Raw genomic sequence first — 2,538 nt, 5'->3', positions numbered from 1 at the left:
TGTGTGTCCCCCAGATTTCTACCTGTGATTCCCTAATTCTTGTGTGCACGAGCATTTGACTCCCATCAATGGCCGGTTATGTTACCCATGAAGTTATGGATGATTATTACCGTTACTCCGACCAACCTTAATTCTAGTATGATTAGTTTCATCCAACGAGAGTTCGCACTACCCGGGCTAGCCAGTGATGATGCTTTTTCAGTCAATTATAGTGTTTAGGGTTAGGGTAGTATAGGAAGTAGGTGGATTTTAAAGGAAAGGTCGGATGGTAGAAGAAAATATGGATATTCGAATGAAACCAATCATAACCGATACCATTTGCATATTTCTGCATTCTCCGACCAGTGTATGGGGCTATATGATCTTTTGCCAGGAAACTCTAAGAGAGCCCGAGCAACCGCCGTGAAGGCATTCGAAAGATTCCTTTTGTCTGAAAGCGTTGAACTATCCTACATGAAATCGTGTATCACCAACGATTCGACAGGACATAACTTTGTGTCTGTCATGGACAATTTGGCATGTATCTTGCATTTAATGAAGGCGAGTCTGGTGAGAAACTAGCTAGACATTAATGTATGCAATACTATAGGCAAGTTAAGCACTGGCTCCTCGACCAATTCCCACAGCACAAAGTTCTGATCGAAACGCGCCTTCTCAAGCTTGGCCGGATTTTGGATAACTATTGCGTGAAGCGAGACGGTGGCGGTATTGTGAATCAAGCAATTGCATGTACCAAGCTCCATTTAAAGCAGATGACGACGCACTTGTACTCGACAGCTCGTACAAGCAGCGACTATCAAGACGCGGCACTGATCAACCTGTTGTGGTACTTATTTGGGCGTGCCTCCGATCTCTGCGTCGTGCGGAAGCAAAACATTACGATTGATGGTGGTGGTGTTTTCTTTATGAAGTTTATCCGCATGAAGACAAGGGAAGAGCTGGGGATATCGCTATTTCCCGACAACGAGTTCCAATCCTGCCCACCCCTTGCAATCGGGCTATTGCTAATGTCTCATGTTCGCCCCATCCCCCGACCTCGTCGACAACCTGCCGCAACAAACAAAGATGTCACCTGTGACCCTCGGTCTAGACGCACCGCTCATCGATCTTCTGGACAACCCTGGTGCCACTGTGCAATCAAGCGCCATCGACACCAAGGCTGCGCCAAGCTCTACGATTCACTGCCACGTAAAACCGTGTATTGGATCGCATCATCAAGTTGGCTGGTGTAGACAAGCAGCTTACCTCCCACTCAGTCCGTCGTGGCGACTCGCAGCATGAGAACGCTGTTGAACACCTTTCTTCTCCGTGGATATTCGATCGCGGCCTTTGTACTGTCAGTGCTACGAACAAGGCGTTTAACTATGTGTTCAACACGTCGCTAGAAGATCATAAAGTCGCAAAGACCTTGAGCGGCTGGGCGCCAACAGACACCGTCAAACTTGCGAGCCTATCAACGTTTGATGTCCGCACGAAAGAGCAAATCGACGCCGTGCTTGCAATGGCCTCGGTACAGCAATGTACAACGTGAGTAAGTCAGTGCTGAGTTTCCTTATGGCTTACATCATACTACACTACCCGATGTTGAAGCAAATCGGTCCCAAAATCCCGAAACACCTTTGGCAGTCTAGCGCTTGGAGACGTGCGTTGTCGAGGCTGGGTGCGCCCTTGTTGACGTGCTTGCTTGGTCGTCGCACCTTGTTGAAGTCCAGGGAGCACTGACTGTGGCGTATGCATCTGTACATATCACACGATTGCAAGTGTTACAAGTCAAGATCAAGACAAACGTATTTAGCACCAAGCCATGGTCATTGAACATTTCATCGAGAACGCAAGGCTCCAAAACGCTCGAATGGACGTACTTGAAGCACACCTCAACTCATCGTGTCAGCCGCAGCCATCCAAGCCAACAACCGAGCTGCCGAACCCAAGGAGCCACGAACATCAGCTAATGCCGACCGTCCCCCAACGAAAGAAATCCAGTACAACGCATCCCAATGCGACGTGGTTTGAGTGGTACGCACTGCAGCCTCGCCTGTGGGAATCAAAAAATGAGAAACAGAAGAAGTCAAATTCAAAGCTACTCGTTGCGTTCATGAAGCTGTTCCTCGAGCATGGCTTCGTATTAGACCCCAAATCACCAACCTATCGCGATGACGTCAATGCCGTCGGAAGGTCAGCCGAAATCAACTTATTGGGTTACCTTCCGGGGCGCGGCGTGGAATTAAATGATCAAGCGCCGTTCTCAAGCACTTGCGCATCTTGCATCTATGACCTCAACGACAAAATCGTCCGGTAACGCCAGTTGTTGCTCGCCACGGGACTCATTACCGACGCGCCCCCCAAGTACATACACGACATCCTTGAATTGCATAATATTGATGGTTAAATACACGCATATCCATGTATAATGGTCCATACAGTGCAAATAGTACCAACAATTAGTCATGAAGAGAGTCGTGGTCACCGACGTGGCGTAAATTGTCGAGTGGGGCACCAACGATGTACATCCATCCATCAACGTTGGGCGGGGCGACC

At 48.7% G+C, this 2,538-nt stretch overlaps 1 protein-coding gene across 1 annotated transcript; it reads left to right on the top strand.

Moving 5' to 3' along the window:
- Positions 1-752: 752 nt before the first annotated feature.
- Positions 753-2,299, top strand: H257_09603 (hypothetical protein; the record flags this gene model as incomplete). Its single annotated transcript, XM_009835861.1, has 4 exons — positions 753-1,188; positions 1,233-1,510; positions 1,632-1,739; positions 1,796-2,299. The coding sequence occupies 4 exons, from the start codon at positions 753-755 to the stop codon at positions 2,297-2,299; spliced, it is 1,326 nt and encodes a 441-aa protein (XP_009834163.1).
- Positions 2,300-2,538: the final 239 nt, after the last annotated feature.

This window comes from Aphanomyces astaci (assembly GCF_000520075.1).
Source record: "Aphanomyces astaci strain APO3 unplaced genomic scaffold supercont1.24, whole genome shotgun sequence".
In the NCBI taxonomy this organism is placed as follows: Eukaryota; Oomycota; class Saprolegniomycetes; order Saprolegniales; family Verrucalvaceae; genus Aphanomyces; species Aphanomyces astaci.
Note: the sequence above shows the minus strand (reverse complement) of the source record. Positions and strands in the feature narration are given on the sequence as shown.